This window comes from Notechis scutatus, chromosome 5 (assembly GCF_049901735.1).
Source record: "Notechis scutatus isolate UNSWTSFEM ecotype Mainland chromosome 5, rNotScu1.2, whole genome shotgun sequence".
Taxonomy (NCBI): Eukaryota; Metazoa; Chordata; class Lepidosauria; order Squamata; family Elapidae; genus Notechis; species Notechis scutatus.
In genome coordinates, this window is record NC_142013.1 from 4700247 (window position 1) to 4721841 (window position 21595).

The following is a 21595-nucleotide window of genomic DNA, read 5'->3' on the forward strand; positions in this document are numbered from 1 at the left end:
ACAATGGTGCTAAAAAAAGGGGGGATTTTAAAATCGTTTTCCACACTCATCTTTGCAGCAGTCCCGCGGTCATGTGATCAAAATTCAAGCGCTTAGCAACTCAATAGTTATGACGGTTGCAATGTCCCAGGATCACACGATCCCTTTTTACGACTTTCTGACAAGCCAAATAATTGGGAAGCCAGATTCACTTAACAACCGTGTTGGTAACTACACCCTGAGCTGCACATTCAGTAGTCCGCAGTTTACAACCGGTTGCTGAATATGACCAAAATTACAACAGAGCCACCCCAAGGTACTTATGCCCCGGTTCTGAAGGCCACACCCCCCACAGTCACACAACCACATTCCGACAACCAGTCGGCACTTGTGGCGATGACTCTTGTCTATGGATGTGTCCCATTGGAGAACATGAATTACAATACACCCCGGGGGTGAAGGGAAAACCAGGGTCAAGGGTGACAGTGAATTATGTGTCTCAGTGTCGGTTACACCCAGGCCGTGCCGGACATGTTAGCTCCCAATAAATCTTGATTAGTTTAGTTCAAGACTCATGATTTAAATGAGGGTAACTGCCGGAATCCTGACACCGAGTTTGCTTTATGAAAACAAGGCCATAAAAAACCGGTCTACTTACCTGGTGATCCACTTTATGACTTATCACGACATGACTAAGTCGAGGACTTCCTGTACCGTGAGATTGAGAAAGCTTTCCCTCTCTGAATACCAAGATAAACACCAGTATCTTTTAGCCTGAGCAGAAACGTGAAAAAAATTAAGTTCCCAGCAAATAAGCAGCAGCTAAGCTGTAAGATACAAAAATCATTCTTTATTGAACCACTTCATTTTCCTTTATAGCAGAAATAACAAAAAAGATTTTATCTGGAGCGCAGAACCATCTGCTCGGTGCCAAAACGGGCCCTTAGAAACATCATACAAAATTCTTGGAGAGACGGAGTCAATTCGTTGCAGGGTTTCCACAGTTTCTTTGCATCTCTGTCCTAGCTCTAGCCACCTTAAGATAATAATTCCTGTTGTATGAACCTGGCTGTAGACAAACAAGCATTAAACAAGCATACGAGAACGATCCTGGAACCATCTAGAATTCTGTTCTAAGTTACAATTTTATTCCTTACTCTCTTAGTACCTACAAGCGTGTCCAACCTTGGCAACTTTTAAGATTTGTGGATTTCAACTCCAAGAATGTAAGACTTTGGGACTTCAACTCCCAGAATTCCCCAGCATGGCTGCCTGGGGAATTCTGGGAATTGAAGCCCCAAAGTCTTAAATTCTTGGAGTTGAAGCCCCAAAGTCTTAAATTCTGGTAGTTGAAGTCTCAAAAGTCTTAAATTCTGGGAGTTGAAGTATCAAAATCTGGGAGTTGAAGTCCCAAAGTCTTAAATTCTGGGAGTTGAAGTCCACTAGCCTTAAAACTTGTTGAACTTGGACATCCCTGCTCTGGTATATCATGTAAAGGCTCTTCAATTGCAAGCCATAATTAATTCTCCGATCAGAACCAAGGTGTAACTTCCCCTGTGTGTGTGTGTGTGTGTGTGTGTGTTGCATCTCTATGTAGGAAAAAAAAAAGTCAAATCATGTTTTATAAGCACAGCTACAAAACCATTTACAATCTTCATGTTTGGGTCAAATAGAGGAACTGTGTTCATTCTTGTAACCTTGCCAATCTTGGAGAATCCTGTTTTGAAGACGCCAAGAGAATCTGAAAGACACAAGAAGTTGTGTTTGAGAAAAAAAAGAAACAGAGAGAAGAAGAAGAAGAGGAGGAGGGGGAGGGGAAGAGAAGGAGGAAGAGAAGGAGGAGGAGTGGGGAAGGAAGAAGACGAGGAGGAGGAAGAGGAGGAGGAGGAGGAGAGGGAGGGAAGGAAAGGAAGAAAGGGAAAAAAAGAAAGGAAGGAAAGAAGAAAGGAAAGGAAGGAAGGAAGAAAGAAAAAGAAAAAGAAAAAAAGAAAAAAAAGAAAGAAAGAAAGAAAGAAAGAAAGAAAGAAAGAAAGAAAGAAAGAAAGAACAAGAACAAGAACACAGCCTTACAACATGACATACCAATCCAGCACCAGCCATCTCCAGGAACAGTTTTACATTAATTTTCCTTTCAAATAGACTTTGAAAAGCTCGCAGTGTAAAAACCTAGCAGTTTAGAAAACCTGCAAATGCAAGTAGATTAATAGGTACCACCCGTGGGAAGGCAACAGTTTTTCTGCGCGCCTTTGGCATACAGCTAGTCCTCGACTTACAACAGTTCACTTAGTGACCATTTAAAGTTACAGCGGCACTGAAAAAAGCGACTCATGATTGTTTTTCACACTTATGACCACCACAGCATCCCCGTGGTCATGTGATCAAAACCCAGAGGCTTGGCAACTGGTTCATTTTTATGATGGTCGCATGTCCCGGGGTCCCGTGATCCCCTTTTGTGACCTTCTGACCAGCAAAGTCAACGGATTCACTTTACAACCATGTTACTAAATTGTCAACAGTGGAGAACTTGGAGTCCTCAACTTACAACCGTTTGCTTGGCGACTCTTCAAAGTTACAATGGCGCTGGAAAAAAAATGGCTTAACAAGGGACTTAATACTTATGACCATCACGGAAACTTCACCGTTAGGTGAAAAAAATTCAGGCACTCAGTTATGTAGGGTGGTCTCAGTGTCCTGAGCTCATGCGGTCGCCATTTTGAAACCTGCTGATTAGCGAAATCAATTGGGGGAGGGGTGGGGGAGAGAAGCTGGATTCACTTAACAGTCCAAGGATTCACTTAACAATCCAAGGATTCACTTAACCATCCATGGATTCACTTAACCATCTAAGGATTCACTTAACAGTCCAAGGATTCACTTAACAATCCATGGATTCACTTAACAATCCAAGGATTCACTTAACCATCCAAGGATTCACTTAACAATCCGATGATTCACTTAACAATCCAAGAATTCACTTAACAATCCAAAGATTCACTTAACAATCCAAGGATTCACTGAACAATCCATGGATTCACTTAAGAATCCAAGGATTCACTTAACCATCTATGGATTCACTTAACAATCCAAGGATTCACTTAACAATCCAAGGATTCACTGAACAATCCATGGATTCACTTAACCATCTATGGATTCACTTAACCATCTATGGATTCACTTAACAATCCAAGGATTCACTGAACAATCCATGGATTCACTTAAGAATCCAAGGATTCACTTAACCATCTATGGATTCACTTAACAATCCAAAGATTCACTTAACAATCCAAAGATTCACTTAATAATCCAAGGATTCGGGACTTCCGGTTTGTCGGCTTTGCGAGCGGTAGGGATTCGCGAAGCTGCGCGATCCCTGCCGCGCTAGCCGTTTTTGGGGCTCCGATCCAAAAGGGTGCGGAGCAAGGCTGCCCTGCAGGGGCAGCTGAAGGTAGGGGGGATCCGGGAAAGGGTTTGGGGATGCTGCAGACCCCCTCCCTAGCCGGCAGAACCTCCTTTTACCAAGACGGTGCAGCGGCGGTCCGTAATGGCCGCCACAAAGAAGCCGGCAGCTGGGCAAGTATGCGCTGGAGGAAGAGGAGAAAGTTTTTAAAAGTGAAAGTCTTCTTGGTCGACCCAGGACTCTAAGATATATTTAATTTAATTCCTGAAAATGATGGCTTTTTGGATGATTCTTTCCACAAAAGAAAATAAGCGGCAATTCTGAGGTGCTGAAAGGAAAGTTTACTCTCCCCCCCGACGGAATTAATAAATGGATATTGAGAAACCTGTTTTTTTTCAGGTAAAACTAGCTTTTTGGGATAAGTCGGAAGGGAGAGGACAAAAAATATATTTATCTGGTTGGATTTTGTTGGAGGAGATGCCTTAAGGATTTGAAAACAGAAATAAAATCTTAATAAGGCTTCAAAACACAGATTTGAATTTTCTTTTTCCTTTGTCTGATACTACCCTGGAAGAGAAAGGGGAATTTTGGCTTGGCTTGGATTGATTGAGGATTGTGGACTTTGGGATTGTCTTATTTTTCTTTTGGAATATTTTGGTTGGTGTGAGAAGAAAGAGGGAAAAAGAAAAGAAAAGATCTATAATGGCTTTTTCTTTTGAGGAACTGAGGGATGAATATGAGCAACAAAAGCAGCCTGTAAAGATGGTATGGAAAAAGCTTTTCTTTTTTTAGAAATGGCGTTGGTTAACTATGAACAGACAATACAGATGGAAGCTGAAGAACAACAAGAAGAAGATGAAGACGCCATCTTCAATGAATCCCAAAATTCATCTAAGAAAGAAGGAAGGAAGAAAGCGAGGAAAATGAAGGATTTAAGATCTAAAAAAACATTTAAGAAAGAGAAAAAATATGATGCAAAATAAATACAATGATAGCAAACAAGAGAAAAAGGGAAAACAACAGAGAAGGGATGCCGGCAAGACAGAGGTTAGAAGAAGGGGGGTAGGAAGATTTGGTGGGGGAAGAAAAGAAAGGGAAAGTCGGAGAAAAGCCACAAAGTTTTAAAATTAGATGGGAAAAGAGGAATCCTTTTTAGGGATAATGGGTAAAGCATAATGTTTTTAAAAAAAGATTCTGCAAGGTACACAAGATGGTATTGTAACATTTGTATTAGAAATAGAAAATTAGAATGGCTTAAGAGTTAATAAGAAATTAAAATGTTGAAATGTTTAATAATGATTGATTTTTAAAATGTAATAAAATATTGAAGGGAAAGGCAATGAGAATGCTATAAGATTTATTATTTAGATTTATTATTTAACTACGTATTTAGGAGGATATTATGTATTTAAACATTTTTGATTTTTTACTCTGTTTTTATTGTTACTAAAAGTAAAAATTAGTAGATAGAATGTACCAAGCAGAATCAAATTGGGTATTAGGTGTTATTTTAAATGTTAATCTAATTAATTTAGGAGAGGATAGAAAGGCATCATACTCTGATTAGTGATTTCAGGAGAAATTCTTTTTTTTCTTTTCATTATAAGGAATGAGATAGAGGGATAATAAAGGATGGGCAAAAGATACAAATATAATGATTTAAATTAAGATGGATTGAATAAGATAGAATTATGAAGAGTGAAATGTGTGGAGAAGTTTATATAGAAGATACAGAATGGTAAATAAAATAAGTAATGATCTGTAAGATGAGCATGAATATAATTAAAGCCCATATAAAGAGAGGTACCTGGGGCCAAGTTACTTTACTAAAAGATTTTTTATATGTATGTTTGTGTCTGTTTATGTCTTTGAGAGTATTGGTGAAACCTTGTAGAAACATAGAAAGAGAGTGATGATAATCAAGTCAGAAAGAAATAGATGAAATAATATAGAAATGTATTGTATAAGATAAGGCTTTATCTGACTTGTTAAATCTATAATGGAAAAAGGTTCAAATATGTAATGGTTGATGATGATTTGTTTGTTTTTTGAAATTAATAAAACTTGCTTAAAAAAAAAAAAAGAATCCAAGGATTCACTTAACAATCTATGGATTCATATAACAATCCAAGAATTCACTTAACAATCCAAAGATTCACTTAGCAGTCCAAGGATTCACTTAACAATCCATGGATTCACTTAAGAATCCAAGGATTCACTTAACAATCCAAGGATTCACTTAACAATCCAAGGATTCACTTAACAATCCAAGGATTCACTTAACAATCCAAGGATTCACTTAACAATCCAAGGATTCACTTAACAATCCAAAGATTCACTTAACAATCCAAGGATTCACTTAACAATCCAAGGATTCACTTAAGAATCCATGGATTCACTTAAGAATCCAAGGATTTACTTAACAATCCAAAGATTCACTTAACAATCCAAAGATTCACTTAACAATCCATGGATTCACTTAACAATCCAAGAATTCACTTAACAATCCAAAGATTCACTTAAGAATCCAAGGATTCACTTAACAATCCAAGGATTCACTTAACAACCGAAGAGCAGAGGGCTCGGGCTTTTAACAAACTGGATTATATTGGTCTGAGCTAAGCAAGGAAATGAAGCTGGAGGCTCAACAGGAGAGAATTAGGAAGGTCCACCTGGCCATCGTTCCTACCTTGCTTTAATGTTCAACATCGGCATCTTCGAACTGTCCCGTAACTACTGGGGCCGCGTCGACTTCCATGCCATCTGAAAGCAAAAACAGCAACCGAATGGAGATAGTACTACAGGTCGTCCTTGACTTACGACCGTTGGGCAGCGACTCATTCAACGACTGTGTCACGAAAGGTCGTAAAATGAGCCCAAACTCACTTCACAAATGTCATCCTTAACGACAGAAATGGTGGGCTCGCTTGTGAGGGAGACAGCCCTTAAAACATTCTGATAAGAATTGTAACAAATAATCAGAGTTGGAAGGGACCTTGTAGGTCATCTAGCCCAACCCCTTGCCCAAGCAGGAGACTACACCATTACTGACAGATGGCAGTCCAGTCTCTTCTTGAAAGTCTCAAGTGATGAAACTCCCACAACTTCTGAAGGCAACTTTTGTTCCATTGGTTGGTTGTTCTCACTGTCAGAAAGTTTCTCCTTATTTCCAGGTTGAATCTCTCTCCTTGATCAGTTGCCATCCATTATTCCTTGTCTGGCCTTCAGGTGCTTTGGACAATAGCTTGACCCCTTCCTCCTCTCTGTGGCAGCCCCTCAAATATTGGAAGGCTGCTCTCCTGTCTCCCCTGGTCCTTCTCTTCACTAGACTAGTCAGGCCCAGTTCCTGCAACCGTTCACCGTATGTTTTAGCCTCCAGTTCCCTAATCATCCTGGTTGCTCTTCTCTGCACTTTTTCCAAGATCGCTCAAATAAAACGGCAAGATAAATTCCTACCTTCGAAGTCCCTCAGAGTCTCTTCTGTCCGGACCCCAGCCATGTGGTACTGAGTGCTTATGGACTGGGCCAGCATGCCCTCCAGCCTCTCCAAGGTGGCCTGACCCTCCGTTGTTAAACGTGACAGGCCTTCTTCGTAGGTGTAGAAGGACGGAATGTCGCCTTGGCCGATTTCTGTGCCAAGAACAAAATCCCAAAATGCAGGTTAGCCTTAAAAGCAAGGGGTTTCCTCCAACCTGTGGGACTAATTGCCGCCCAGCCACATGAGTGGCCAGCCAGAGTGCGCACGTCCATACACCCCCACTTGGGCGAGCTGTTGTGGCCTTTCGGCCGCCGGATTCTCCAGCAGCCGAATCAGAAGAGAAGGAGGCATGGGGGTCAGGGTCAGCATTCAGGGCAACCTTAGAGCTCCGAGGCGGAAGAGGGAATGGAGCCGGCAGAGAGAAAGAGAGAGAGAGAGAGAGAGAGAGAGAGACAGAAGCTGAGCCTGGGCTGAGGAGGCGGAGGAGAGGAGAGCAGTGGAAATCTATGGGCCGGTCCTCGGGACGGGAGCTCCAAGGGAGAATGGAACTGGGAGAGAGACAGAGGCTGAGCCTGGGCTGTCCATCAGCCCTCAGATGGAGAGTCAACAGCCCACAGGTCTGGAGGTGGCTGATGAGGAAGAGGAGGAACAGCTGGGGCCAGTGCCTGATGTGTGGCTACACAGAAAGCAGAGAAGAGGAGAGCAGTGGAAATCTATGGGCCAGTCCTTGGGATGGAAGAATCAGGTCTGGAGGTGGCTGATGAGGAAGAGGAGGAACAGCTGGGCCCAGTGCCTGATGCATAGATGCACAGAAGGCGGAGGAGAGGAGAGCAGTGGAAATCTATGGGCCGGTCCTCGGGACAGAGGAGCCATCACTCTTCCCAGCCTAGCTCTGGGGATAAAAGGCAGGGGGCAGAGATGAACAGATGTGGCAGACAACTATTCATCTCTCAGACGGACGGATTTGTTAGCCTGCGGTGAGAGAGAAACTTTTGTGCTTAGGGCTGCCGGTGCTCCCAATAAAGGAATAATTGCTTCAACTACAGAAGGTTTGTCGTATTTTGGGAACAGGGTCAGAACGCAAGCGTTGCTGTAGGGCTCACAGTCCCACTCACGCGAGCCTCATTGCTCGCAGCCCTCTTGCACGACTGTCGCTGTGAACATTGCAGGGCGCACACACACATACACACACACACACACCTGCCCCTCTTCATCCCCTCTTCCCCCCTCCCTCCTGCTCCGGGCTGCCAACCCGAAAAGTTTGGGGAAATGTGCCTCAAGGAAAACACAACAGTGTCTGATCAGAATTCAGATGCTGGGCAACTGACTCGTATTTATGACGGTTGCAGTATCCCAGGGTTATATGATCCCCTTTTGTGACTTTCGGACGAGCAACGTCAACGGGGAAGCCGGATTCACACAACAACCATGTCACTAACTTTAACGACTGTGGCGATTCGCTTAACAACTGTGGCAAGAAGTCATAAAACGGGGCAAAACTCACTTAACAAAGGTCCCGCTTAGCGACAGAAATTTGGGATTCAATTAGGGTTTGTAAATCGAGGATTACCTGTTATTACTTTCCAGGGATTGCTTCAATAAGTAACCTGATTCTATAACCTTCTTTGGTTGGTGGCATCCGTTAAGCTAATGCCGCAGTCATTCAGCAAAAACCATAGTCATTAAGTGAACACTACAGTCATTAAGAAAGTCCGGTTTTTCCGATGGATGTTATTTGCCAGAAACTGGAAGTAAACACCAGAAAGCAGTAAAACAACAACACAGTCACATGACCTCAGGGCGTGGCAAACAGCCATAAATGCAAGCCCACAATACGATCACATGACACACACACCTGGAACAAGGGGGTATCCAGAACTTTCAAGCAAGTCATAAGTAGCTTTGGGAATGTCTGTAATTTCAAGCAGTCTGTCAGCGACCAGTCGCTAAGTGAGGACTACTTTTCAGACTAAAATGATTATTAATCAATGAATGTCTCTGGATATTCTCATTCATCCAGGTTCTGGTTGTTCCAAAGGTGCTTTTTTTATTTTCAAAGGGCAGCTGGGCTTTCTGGTTTTTCTTTGAGGACGTTTCGCTTCTCATCCAAGAAGCTTCTTCAGTTCTGACTGAACTAACGGTGGAGGATGGAAGGATTTACGCTCCTTGCAGAGAGCTGGTCATTTGCATCCTTTTTAGAGAGCCATTGAGGCCACTTGGAGGTCACCTGAGTGCAGCCTTCTTGGAACTGCCGAAAGGACTGTGTTGTGGAGCTGTGTTTTCTGCAGGATATCTCAGCAGTTCCAAGGTGGCTCCACTCAGGTGACCCTGAGGACACCAACAAACCTCCAGGTGGACTCAGTGACTTTCTAAAAGGATGCAGATGACCAGCTTTCTGCAAGGAGCAACAATCCTTCCCCACTATTGTCGGGCTCCATTTAAATTATGAGTCTCGAGCCAAACATCCAAAACTTCCAAAGGATTTATTGGGAGTTAACACTGGGCGTAGCTGACTCTGAGGCACACCATTCATTGTCACCCTTGACCCTGGTTTTCCCCCCAACCCCTGGGGGTATTGTAATTCATATTCTCCAATGGGACACCTCCATAGCCCAGAGTCATCAATCGTGCTCTCCAGTTAGAATTTTGCAAGGCAGAAACTTCGGTCACCTAGTTACTACCTTTGAAGACGTTTATGGAATGCACTTTCGGTTTGCAAGCTGCCGCGCTGCTCTTTCAAAAAAACCTTTCTCCCCCCCTCCCTTTCTGTTGGCAACTCTAAAAAGACCATAGAAATATTTTATGAGTTGACAACTATCCTGTCAGAGCTGAAGATGCTTCTTGGTTGAGAAGTGAAACGTCTTCAAAGAAAAAAAAAAACCAGAAAGTCCAGTTGATTTTTGGGGAAAAGAAGCAATGAACATTTTTTTTTCTTTTTTTCTTTGGCCTCTTGGTACAGATACAAAACTGCCAGTTAAGGGGGCCTAACCCAGATGAAGGTCAATGGGAAACGATGGCAACGTCAGGCGAATCCAAGCCACACTCACCATGAGCCTCGACGTCATATTCATCACCGTCGTAATTGCCGTCAGAGTCTTCGTCCTCTGGGTCAGGGTGCAGGGCCTGGCATTCGCACATGGCAGTGAACATGGCTTCCACTAGGTTAAAACACAAGCATAAAACTTGACTTCGCTTGGCGACTGACGGCTCCACGAAGGTTATTTTGATAGGCACTTGGCAACTGATGTGAATTCGATCCCCTTCCCAGTTGGTTTCCGGCAAGCATAGTCAAATGGGGGGGGGGAAGCCAGATTCGCTTAAGGACCAAATGATTCGCTTAACGGTGATTTGCTGAACACAGATCGTAAATCTTGGGGGGTCGCTCTTCACTTAACCGCCGCCTTGCTTAGCGGCAGAAATTTGGGGCTCCACTGTGGTCGGAAGTCGAGGGCTACCTGTGCTTGCCCCGTAGGCTTAAAATCTACGAAGGAGGAGGACAGATCAGTTATAGTGTTTGCTTGCTAGTTAGATCTGTACCAGCATTATTCTGAAAAAACAAGGTGTTTGGTGCAGTGGTTAAGGTACTAGGCTGGAAAGCAAGAGAAGGTGAGTTCGAGTCCCGCCTTAGGCATGAAAGCCAGCTGGGTGACTTTGGGCCAATCACCAGGAGACTGGGAGTTCTAGTCCCGCCTTAGGCATGAAAGCCAGCTGGGTGACTTTGGGCCAATCACCAGGAGACAGGGAGTTCTAGTCCCGCCTTAAGCATGAAAGCCAGCTGGGGGACTTTGGGGCCAATCACCAGGAGACTGGGAGTTCTAGTCCCGCCTTAGCCATGAAAGCCAACTGGGGGACTTTGGGCCAATCACCAGGAGACTGGGAGTTCTAGTCCCGCCTTAGCCATGAAAGTCAGCTGGAGGACTTTGGGCCAATCACCAGGAGACTGGGAGTTCTAGTCCCGCCTTAGCCATGAAAGCCAGCTGGAGGACTTTGGGCCAATCACCAGGAGACTGGGAGTTCTAGTCCCGCCTTAGCCATGAAAGCCAACTGGGGGACTTTGGGCCAATCACCAGGAGACTGGGAGTTCTAGTCCCGCCTTAGCCATGAAAGTCAGCTGGAGGACTTTGGGCCAATCACCAGGAGACTGGGAGTTCTAGTCCCGCCTTAGCCATGAAAGCCAGCTGGAGGACTTTGGGCCAATCACCAGGAGACTGGGAGTTCTAGTCCCGCCTTAGCCATGAAAGCCAGCTGGAGGACTTTGGGCCAATCACCAGGAGACTGGGAGTTCTAGTCCCGCCTTAGCCATGAAAGCCAGCTGTGTGACTTCGGGCCAATCACCAGGAGACGGGGAGTTCTAGTCCCGCCTTAGCCATGAAAGCCAGCTGTGTGACTTCGGGCCAATCACCAGGAGACGGGGAGTTCTAGTCCCGCCTTAGGCATGAAAGCCAGCTGGGTGACTTTGGGCCAATCACCAGGAGACCTGGAGTTCTAATTCTGCCTTGGGCATGAAAGCTGGCTGGGTGACTTTGGGCCAGGGTCTCTTTCAGCCCAACTCACCACCTCACAGGGTTGTTGTTGTGGGGAAAATAGGAGGAGAAAGGCTTATGTTTGCCGCCTTGAATTATTTGTGAAAATAATAAAGGTGGGATATATATGAATGAATGAATGAATATGGGCTTGATTTCCTCCATCCCTCACCTCACCCGGGATATATTCTCCATGCCAAAACTTGTGTGATCTTAGTTTCTCATCTTTTTTTCCTACTTACATGCTGATTTGTCACTGGGTACAAAACGGAATTCTGAGATGGGTTCAAGCTCATCGTCGCTATCCTCCTCTTCCTCCTCCAGGATGGGACTTTCTCTGGATTCTTCTACTAAGAAATCAGAAATGAAGACGCACGTCAAGGAATCCTAGTAATCCTGCCTCACTTCTCCAAAAAGTAGGACCACCTGGGAACTCCTGCTATCCTTTCCAGCAGCTAATAGCCAGGGATAATCACTAAAATCCAATATAATTGGGTGTAGCATACACAATGTTGGTTTCTTATGTAAGGAATGAAAAAAACGGAGGAGGGGGAAGAGAGAGAGATTGAGAAAGAAAGAGAGAGAGAGAGAGAGAGAGAAAGAGAGAAAAGAGAAAGAGAGGAGAGAGAGAAAGAGGGAGGGAAAGAGAAATTCAAGAAAATAAAGGACTAGAAAAAAGTGAGAGGAGAGAAAGAGATGCTGACTGTGTAAACCACTTAGAGAGGGCTGTAAAGCACTGTGAGGCGGTATGTAAATCTAAGGGCTATTGCTAACTAGTCCAACTTACCTTCAAACTTTGCATTCACCATGACATACAAATGTTCCCACGGGTAGCTATTCAAGTCCCTGGAGATGGCATGTAAGCTTATGATGGGATAGTCCAATGAGAACCCAAGACCTGAATCTGCTATCCATGACAGACGACTAAGAACACAAAGGAACACAAAAAAATAAGTTGTAACTGAGTTGATGAGAACAGAATTTTACACCAAACTACTTATAAATCACAGTTCACACCAATCTGAGCCATAAGGACCACATATTTATTTTTTAAAGCAGCTACAGAACAAAACCTGGATCCAAGACACAGATGCTAATGGATACAGGAGGCAGAAGTATTAGTCAGGATTATACAGAAGAGTGATTCAGTGCTGGGCCAGTCACCCTTTCTCAGCTCAAACCACCTCACAGAGTTGTTGCTGCGGAGAAAATAGGAGGAAGAAACTGTGTGGTATACGCTCACCATCTTGAGTTATTGATAAAAATAATAAAGGATACAAATAAATAAAAATCAGAAAAAGATTTATTCGCCACTCTGAGTTCGGAAACATACCATCAAAATAATATAAAATGAAGTTATCCACCGGAAACTATCTCAAACCACAGAATGTAATCATCTAAAACAGAATGAGCCATAACAATGATGGGCTCAGCAATTTTTACTATTGTTGTGACCCAACAGCTAGGATCTCAGGGACACATCTTTAAGGGTTTACATATTGTCCCACGTATATCCGGAGATCACTTATGGTCATCGTATCTACTGTAGCTTGAAGGCAGAAGCAACCAGTCCTTCAATAATATTTACTGGATACATGCCCAGCCTTCCAAGTCTAAAAAAATAATCAGCCAGTACAGTGGATTCTGGGAATTAAAGTCCCATACCTTTGCCAAGTTTGAACAATACTGGGTTAAATGGTTAGGAGGCCACATGCTTGGCCATTACAAGCTTCAAATATCTACTTACCTCCTATGTGCTGGTATCTATCTATCTATCTATCTATCTATCTATCTATCTATCTATCTATCTATCTATCTATCTATCTATCTATCCACCTACCTACATACATACATACCTACCTACCTATATCCTATCTGTCTGTCTGTCTCTCCCATCTATATTCCATCTATCTATATCCCAACTATCTGTGTCTCTGTCTCCATCTATATCCCAACTATCTATATCTTCTCTATATGTATATCTATATCCTATGTATCTATGTATCTACATCTTTCTCATCTATTTCCATCTCTCTTCTATCTATTGTCTGTCTATCTCCCATCTATCTATCTCCCATCTATCTTTATCCTCTCTCTCTCTCTCTCTCTCTCTCTCTCTCTCTCTCTATATATATATATATATATATATATATATATATATATATATATATATATATCTCCCATCCATCCATCCATCCATCCACCTATTTATCATCTATGTCCTATATCTATCCATGCATCCATCTATCTTACATCTTCCTTTTATCTATTTCCATCTCCTATCATCTATCTATCTATCTATCTATCTATCTATCCTATTTATTGTCTGTCTGTCTATCTCCCATCTATCTCCCATCTATCTTTATCCTGTGTGTATGTGTGTCCTATCTGTCTGTCTGTCTGTCCATCTACCTATTTATCATCTATGTACTATATCTATCCATGCATCTATCTGTCTGTCTGTCTGTCTGTCTGTCTCTATATCCAATCTATATCCTGTCTATCTTTCTGCCTGCCTGCCTATATCACCTTTGTTTTTACAAATTAATTCAAGACAGGCATAGAACACATCCAACATACTTCCTTCCTCCCACTTTCCCCACCACCACAACCCTGTAAGGTGGATTGCGCTGAGACAGAAAGAGAGAGGTGGGGAACCGGCCCGAAGTCACCCCCTTACTAAAATTATGATTTGATGAATGCAATTAGCGATCCAATAGTAGCCGGGGACCACGTAGAAACGGCATCCGGGACGGCCCATTATTACTCCTTGAAAGTGCAAGTATATTGTGGCGGGATGACGTTTCTGAGCTGCAGGCGCCCGATCTGGAGGGCGCCAGGTTGGAAAATCTGACCACGGATGAAACCCCACAGGCCCGGCCTCCCCTTCCTCCTCCGAAAAGGCCGATTTTGGGGAATATCCCTCCACCTTTCCAATGGCAGGGAGTTCCGCAGGTCTCCTCGGTTACGTCTATACGCCCTCACCTCTCCGCGATGTACAGATTGCCGGTGCCCAGGCCGCGTCCCGCGAGCACGGCCTCCGTGCCGGGCTGCCTTAGCCGGATCCCCTCGCTCGGCTCCGTGATGCGCTTCAAGAAGCTCATAGCGAGCGCGAGGCCTACCCCGAGCCGGGAGACACAGGAAGTACAACCCGCCCAGGCTGACCCCACGCGCTTCGCCGTTTCCTTTCGCCGTTACCATAGAGGGGGAGAGAGCGTCCCGCGCGCCCAGGGCTGTCACCATGGAGACGAGAGGACGGCACTCCCCGGCGGCGATTGTGGCGGTGTCACATGACTTTCTCCCCTCCCTCCCTATTTTCTATAAACCCCCCTTCCTTCCTCCGTCATCTATCATCTATCTATCTATCTATCTATCTATCTATCTATCTATCTATCTATCTATCTATCTATCTATCTATCTATATATCCATCCATCCATCCATCCATCCATCCATCCATCCATCCATCCATCCATCCATCCATCTATCTATCTATTTATCATTATCTATCTATCTATCTATCTATCTATCTATCTATCTATCTATCTATCTATCTATCTTCCTATCATCTATCTAGCTATCTAGATATAGATATCTATATATCTATCTATATATTGGCAGAAAAAAAATCAGAAAATAAAATACAAGCTAAATAGTCAAGACGTTGTTGTGGATCCAAACTCTGTCAAGGACCTTGAAATACTCATCTCTAATTATCTAAGTGCTAGAGCCCACTGTAACTACATAGCCAAAAAGGCGTTAAGAGTTGTTAACCTAAACTTACGTAGCCTTTTCTCTGGTAATATTACACTACTAACTAGAGCATACAAAACATTTGCTAGACCAATACTCGAATACAGCTCATCAGTCTGGAACCCACATTACATATCTGATATTAGCACAGTTGAGAAAGTCCAGAAATATTTCACAAGAAGAGTTCTCCACTCCTCTACTCGTTGTAGAATACCTTATGCCACCAGACTTGAAATTCTAGACCTAGAAAATCTAGAACTACGCCGCCTTCAGTCTGATCTAAGTATAGTATATAAAATCATACATTGCAATGTCCTACCTGCAAATGACTACTTTACCTTCAACCATAACAACACAAGAGCAAACGATAGATACAAACTCAAGGTTAACCGCACCAAACTTGATTGCAGGAAATACGACTTCAGCAACAGAGTGGTCAATGTCTGGAATCCTCTACCTGACTCTGTGGTTTCTTCCCCAAACCCCAAAAACTTTAACCTTAGACTGTCTACTATTGACCTCACCCGCTTCCTAAGAGGCCTGTAGGGGGCGTGCATAAGCGCACCATCGTGCCTATCATCCCTGTCCTATTGTTTCTTTTTATTTTTCTTCTAAGTATCTATCTCATGTATTCAAAACTATATTTATTCTTATACCTGTATCTTGTAAGTGATTGACAAATCAAATAAAATGTAAATGTAAATCTATCCATCCATCCCTCTTCCATAAACCTCTCTTCCTTCCTCCATCATCTATCCATCCATCCATCCATCCATCCATCCATCCATCCATCTATCTATCTATCTTCGTAGATTTTCACGGGTACAGGTATGCAGGTCTTGGCATGTTCGGGTCTTTTCCGTGTAAGATTGAGTATCTTGGCAACGTTTCGACGAGGTCCCACTTGCCAGCCTGAAGATGGCAAGTGGGTCGCACGCAGCAAGATACTCTCAATCTTACACGGAAAAGACCTGAACATGCCAAGACCTATCTATCTATCTATCTATCTATCTATCTATCTATCTATCTATCTATCTATCTATCTATCTATCTATCTATCTATCTATCTCTATCTCTATCTCTATCTCTATCTCTATCTATCTATCTATGGTATCTATCTATATCATCTATATCTATCTATCTATCTATCTATCTACATCTATCTATCTATCTATCTATCTATCTATCTATCTATCTATATCTATTCATCTATCTCTATCTCTATCTCTATTTATCACCTCTATCTATCTATCTATCTATCTATCTATCTATCTATCTATCTATCTATCTATCTATCTATCTTTCTATCTTCTATAAACCTTCCTCCCTCTCCCTCCATCATCTATCCATCCATCCATCCATCCATCAGCCCTATGAATTCTCAGTCATCCTTATCCTCATCAGAACAACAAAGTTGGAAAGGACCTTGGAGGTCCTCTAGTCCAACCCCTGCTCAAGCAGGGAAACCTATACCATTTCAGACAAAAGGCTGTTCAATCTCTTTCGAAAAGCCTCCAGTGATGGAGCATCCACACAACTTCTGGAATGAAACTATTCTATTGATTAATTGTCGTACCTGTCAGGAAATTTCTCCTTAGTTCTAGGGTTTTCTTTCCTTCATTAATTTTCAATGTTGTTTTTTTTCTTGTTTTGCCTTCTGCTGCTTTGGAAAATAGGTTGACCCCCTCTTCTTTGTGGCAGACTCTCAAATATTGGAAGATTGCTATCGTATCACCCGTAGTCCTTCTTTTTATTAAACTAGACATACCCAATTCCTGCAATTGTTCTTCATATGTTTTAGCCTCCAGCCCACTAATCTATCCTTCTTATCAGGGATTCAATTATTTCACTACCAGTTCTGTGTGTGTGGCTTGGTGGGCGTGGCAGGGAAAGGATACTGTAAAATCTCCAGACAGAGGTGGTATTGGCCAGTTCCCCAAACTACTCAAAATTTCTGCTACCGGTTCTCCAGAACTGGTCAAAACCTGCTGAATACCACCTCTGCTTCTTATCCTATCTATCTGTCTCTCACCTGTCTATCTATAAAACTTCCTTTTTAGGACCTTGTAATTCCTTAATTCGGAGTAGAGTTGGGGCAACTGGATGAAGGTGTGCATTTACTGGCCGAATGCCCTTCCTGACGCCTATCCAAAGTTCGCAGTACATCTTATAATTCTATTCCTTCCCTTTCTGCTGATGTTAAAAAAAAAACCTGCTTTTACTAACTTCAGGACTGCAAGTTTTAAACTATCCGCAAATCAGATTAAGCTGCAATCTTTTACAACGGGATATCAAAGCAGGCAAAAAGATACCCTTGTGTCTTTTCCGATAGGTACTCGATGCATCGGCTTATTTAAATGGTTTTTTTTTATTATGACAATTTACATGTCATATTTATATGAAAGAAAGGACAGCAGATATTATAAACAAAAACATTAGGAAAGGAAAAAAAAGTTACACAACCAGGCCTCCGAGCTTTTTTTTTTTTTTTAAAGGCTGCAGGCCCAGCTTATACACTAAAAGTTGTGACCAGACCATTGTGAGACAACACTGAACATTTCGTTAACAAAAATATTGGCACCCGCCGTAACATTTTTTCTTTTAAACTTCAATTTACAAGGAATATAGTATTTAAACAGTCATGTACTGCAAAGCTAAAATCACCAGCTGTTAGTCAACTATATAGTTAACCACTTTTGTGGGCTGAGAGAATTAGAACGTTCTAGATCAAATGAAAAAAAAATCCATGCAAATGAATTGACTGGGATGAGGGGGGAGAATCAAAATATGGTAATAAAATAAGTTCAAAGTTATGTACAAGTATGAAGAGACATCCAGTTTTCTCCCCAAAACCATCTATTTCTCTCTCCAAACCTCCACTTTGAATACAGTTCAAGAAAAGAAAAAAAAACGCAACACGAAAAATCCATGAGAAGGCTGTACAGAAAAAAAATTGAAGGATGAGGCAGATACACAACACACACTTGTAGATGGGAAAACTGCACATCGGTTTCCTAATTAATCTCAACCAATTTGAGAATGAGACATCCAATGTTGGGATGAATTGTCCACCCTGAAAAGTGTACACCCCGTCCATAAAATCCAGAAATTATTAACCTTCAAAATGTAAACGATTCATATTTTTATTGAAAGAAAATCAGGTCACAAGTTTTGAGCAGGGCTTAGAAAATGCTCTTAAGGGATGCGAGTGTTAACTTGAATCAACTGAGGATAAAGGTGAAGGTTCCCTTCGCATATGTGTGCTAGTCGTTTCCAGCTCTACGGGGCGGTGCGCATCTCCGTTACAAAGCCGAAGAGCCAGCGCTGTCCGAAGACGTCTCTGTGGTCATGTGACTGGCATGACTAAACGCTGAAGGCACACGGAACGTTGTTACCTTCCCACCAAAGGTGGTTCCTATTTTTCTACTTGCATTTTTATATGCTTTCAAACTGCTAGGTTGGCAGAAGCTGGGACAAGTCACGGGAGCTCGCTCCGTTACAGGGTGCTAGGGATTTGAACCGCCGAACTGCTGACGTTTCTGATCAACAAGCTCAGCATCTTAGCCACTGAGCCACCGCGTCCCATCAATGGAGGATAAGAAGGTTCAAAAAAATGTAGTTATGTGCTATTATTATCCAGGCTCAGGTGTGCTACCCAGGTGTTTTCCTTGCCTTCCCTCCTGTGCTGCTGTCGATTCTTAGTAATGGGTATACAGGTAGCCCTCAACTTATGACCACAATTGAGCCCAATGTTTCTGTTACTAAGTGAGACATTCGTGAAGTGAATTTGGCCCGTCTTTCTTGCTACAATTGTTCAGTGAATCACTGCAGCTGTTAAGGTAGTAACATAATTGTTAAATGAATCTGGTTTTCCTGTTCTGAAACTTGTTCCGTCAGCAAAAGGTGACCCCAGGACACTGCAACCGTCATAAATATGAATCAGTTGCCAGGTGTCTCAATTTTGATTGCGTGACCGTGGGGAATCCTGCAGCGGTGTCATTAAATCACTTTTTTCAGTGCCGTTGCACATTGAACAGTCACTAAACAAATTATTGTACGTCGAAGACTACCTGTAGTGATAAATCCTGCAGTTTGCAAGAGGTTGGACTTGATGATCTCCAAGCTCTCTTCTGACTATGATTTTAGGATTGAGCTGTCCTTTTGGGACTGATGGACTGAAATCCAGAATTTAGGAACACTTCTAAAGGAGAGTATCTTTGCAAGTGGAAAAACTCAAAAATTCCTGATTCAGAAAAGAACCCTGCTGGATACAAAAAATATTCTTAATACAAAACTGTGGAGGTAGTATAACTGCCACAGAGGGGAAAAAGATAACCAAATTATTACCGTGTTTCCCAGAAAATAAGACTGAGTCTTATATTAATTAATGATATTAATTAGGACTTATTTTCTGGTTAGGTCTTATTTGGGGGGAAATACGGTTCCACATGCGTCCGTCTGGCTGACAATCTTAACTGGGGCTTATTTTCAGGATAGAGCTTATATTACGAGTATCCTGAAAAATCACGCTAGGGCTTATTTTCCAGTTGGCTCTTATTTTCAGGGAAACGGTATTTTCTATAGACAAGAAGCACTCAGTCCCCAAAAACTCAGGAAAGAAAACTGAAACAGCAAACCCAGGATAAGATCGTCCTTGACTTACGACCACAATGAGCCCCAAATTTCTGTTGCTAAGCAAGACAGTGAAGTGAATTTTGCCTTGTTTTACGACTTTTCTTGCCACCATTAAGTGAATCGTGTCGTTTGTTAAGGGAGTAACATGGTTGTTGAGTAAATCTGACTTCCCCATTAGCTTTGCTTGTCAGGAGGTCACAAAAGAGGATCATGTGACCCCCCCGGGGGATACCGCAACCATCATAAATATGAGCCGGTTGCCGAGCATCCAAATTTTGATCGTGTCACCATGGGGATGCCGCAATGGTCCTAAGTCACTTTTTTCAGCGCCGTTGCAACTTTCAACAGTCACTAAATCAACTGTAATTCATGGAGTGCAATTGGATGTAAGCTAGTAATCTTACTATTACACTACTATTATACTACTATCAGTAGTAGTAACTATGTTACTACTAGTAGTGTTGAAATCGCAACATTCCCCCCCCCCTCCCCCAGGAAAATACCAGCAAAATAATAATTTCTGAAACAAAATTACTGGGCCATGTTGAAAATAATGGTAGGCCAAGCCAGTCCCAAAATAGAACCAGCCAATTTTAATCCAGATAACTGTGTTTTCCCGCCCAGAGAAAATTCTCCAGTATGGTCACTAATTGAGGACTACCCTATGCTGGTTGGGAAATTCTACGAGCAATTTAACCTTGCCTGAACAGAAGTTGCCTTCGGAAGTTGTGGGAGCTTCATCACTGGAGGCTTTCAAGAAGAGACTGGACTGCCCTCTGTCAAAAATGGCGTAGGGTCTCCTGCTTGGGCGGGGGGTTGGACTAGATGACCTACAAGGTCCTTTCCAACTCTGTTAATCTGTATAATTATTTAGGAGACACAAATATATGCAAATCCAACCCTGTAGTTTTCTGGAGTCTCCCATTCAGAGGAAATTATTCCAGTAGGGAAACACAATGCAACTTTCTTTGCTGGATGATTCAAATATTTAGCATCACAAGGACCCTGGCTATTGACTTCTGAATTTTGCCGTTCTCTCTCATCAAGCCCAGCTTCGATCCAGAAATTTCCCCCTTGAAATATTTCGGAAACACACGTACCTTAAATGTGCATCACACATTAATGTTTGCGTCGCATATACTGGAAGGGAGGGTGACATTTTCCTCTGGCATTTGGCCTATCAAATCTCAATCCTTTTAACAGGAACCCCGATAAATTCGTGACGAAAAATGGAAATGTTACCTCAGTTGAATGTGGCCTTTCTGTTATCGTCTTCCCGTTTTATTCATCCTGGACTTTTCTGTGCCATTGATTCATTTATTTAACACTGCAAAAAACAAAAGATGGCTCCCCAAACCCTCTAGTCACAAGGCCCGTCACTGTCTATGGGCAGCTGGGTAACAAGAATACGGTAGCCTTTATCTAACAACCGCAATGGAGCCCAAAATTTCTGCTGCTAAGCGAGTCAGCTCTTAAGGGAATGTTTTGTGACCTTTAATTCCTCTGCCTTTCAGGGAAATGACTTTCTCTGTACATTTTTAAATTGTTAAGCGTGCCAGTTAGATAATCCTCGGTGTACAAGCGAGCTGAACATTTCCGTTCCTAAACAAGACAGCCATTAAGCGAGTTTTGCTTCATTTTATGACCTCGCCGTAGTTAAGTGATTCATCAGTCATCATCATCATCATTTAAAAACTCCATAATCCCTTGCGGAATGAACTCTGGGCAACTGAAAGGAACTAGCAGTGTTTTAATGGCCCGTTGCCCTTCCTGTTGTCAATACAGAGTTTTATTCGGCAGATATATTCTCATTGTACCCAGAGAAGGAAATA

General features: G+C 42.6%; 1 protein-coding gene across 2 annotated transcripts; it reads right to left on the bottom strand.

Annotated features, from left to right (window-relative positions):
• Window positions 1–809: 809 nt before the first annotated feature.
• CLNS1A (chloride nucleotide-sensitive channel 1A) lies at window positions 810–14552 on the bottom strand. 2 transcript variants are annotated; one of them, XM_026689439.2, is made up of 7 exons: window positions 14363–14552; window positions 12165–12301; window positions 11620–11724; window positions 9902–10012; window positions 6833–7006; window positions 6066–6139; window positions 810–1720 (listed from the first exon to the last, which is right to left on the bottom strand). In XM_026689439.2, exons 1-6 carry the CDS (start codon window positions 14479–14481, stop codon window positions 6072–6074), a joined length of 714 nt encoding a protein of 237 aa, XP_026545224.1. In that variant the 5' UTR covers window positions 14482–14552; the 3' UTR covers window positions 810–1720; window positions 6066–6071. The 2 variants fall into 2 exon arrangements, with proteins under 2 accessions (XP_026545224.1, XP_026545223.1); XM_026689438.2 differs by having other exon boundaries at window positions 11620–11727; window positions 14363–14550.
• Window positions 14553–21595: the final 7043 nt, after the last annotated feature.